Source organism: Fukomys damarensis, unplaced genomic scaffold, assembly GCF_012274545.1.
Source record: "Fukomys damarensis isolate Sample0158 unplaced genomic scaffold, DMR_v1.0_HiC HiC_scaffold_33, whole genome shotgun sequence".
Taxonomy (NCBI): domain Eukaryota; kingdom Metazoa; phylum Chordata; class Mammalia; order Rodentia; family Bathyergidae; genus Fukomys; species Fukomys damarensis.
In genome coordinates this window covers 4,994,736-4,995,190 of record NW_022900945.1, presented here as the reverse complement: position 1 = coordinate 4,995,190, position 455 = coordinate 4,994,736, and the positions used below count along the sequence as shown (strand labels likewise).

General features: G+C 60.0%; 1 protein-coding gene across 2 annotated transcripts in view; it reads left to right on the top strand.

The window, feature by feature from the left end:
• The first annotated feature begins 6 nt into the window (after window positions 1–6).
• Window positions 7–455, top strand: part of Wls (Wnt ligand secretion mediator) — a 93,351-nt gene continuing 92,902 nt past the window's right edge. Inside the window, exon 1 of one of the 2 annotated variants that reach the window (XM_010605109.2) lies at window positions 7–157. In XM_010605109.2, coding sequence (XP_010603411.1) covers window positions 52–157 — 106 coding nt within the window. In that variant the 5' untranslated portion in view covers window positions 7–51. The remainder of the gene's footprint in view (window positions 158–455) is intronic. The other variant, XM_010605108.2, reaches the window with a different exon arrangement.

The following is a 455-nucleotide window of genomic DNA, read 5'->3' as shown; positions in this document are numbered from 1 at the left end:
CCGGCAGACTGGGCTTCAATAAAACCCCGGCGAGGGGCCCCGCGCGCAAAAATGGCTGGGGCAATTATAGAGAACATGAGCACCAGGAAGCTGTGCGTGGTCGGCGGGATCCTGCTGGCGCTCCAGGTCGTCGCCTTCCTGGTGGGCGGCTTGATCGGTGAGTGCGGGCACCGAAACTTTCCCCTCGCTCTCCCTCTCCCTCTCTCTCTCTCCCTCTCTCTCTCCTTGCTCTCGGGCCCGGCCCCTTCCCTCTCGCCTCTGGGGCGAGTTGTTACAGTATCACTGCCTCGCTTCTATGATCTAATTAGTCCGGCCATTGTGCTTAAGAAAGCAGAGCTCCATGGGGCTCCGTGGGACACAATCCAGTCTAGTGGCCGAGAGAAAAGGAGGGGAAAAAGTTTTGGCCTAGTTTCAGTATCCACTTGAGAGGCGGGAGGGGGTGGCGGGGTGGGGAC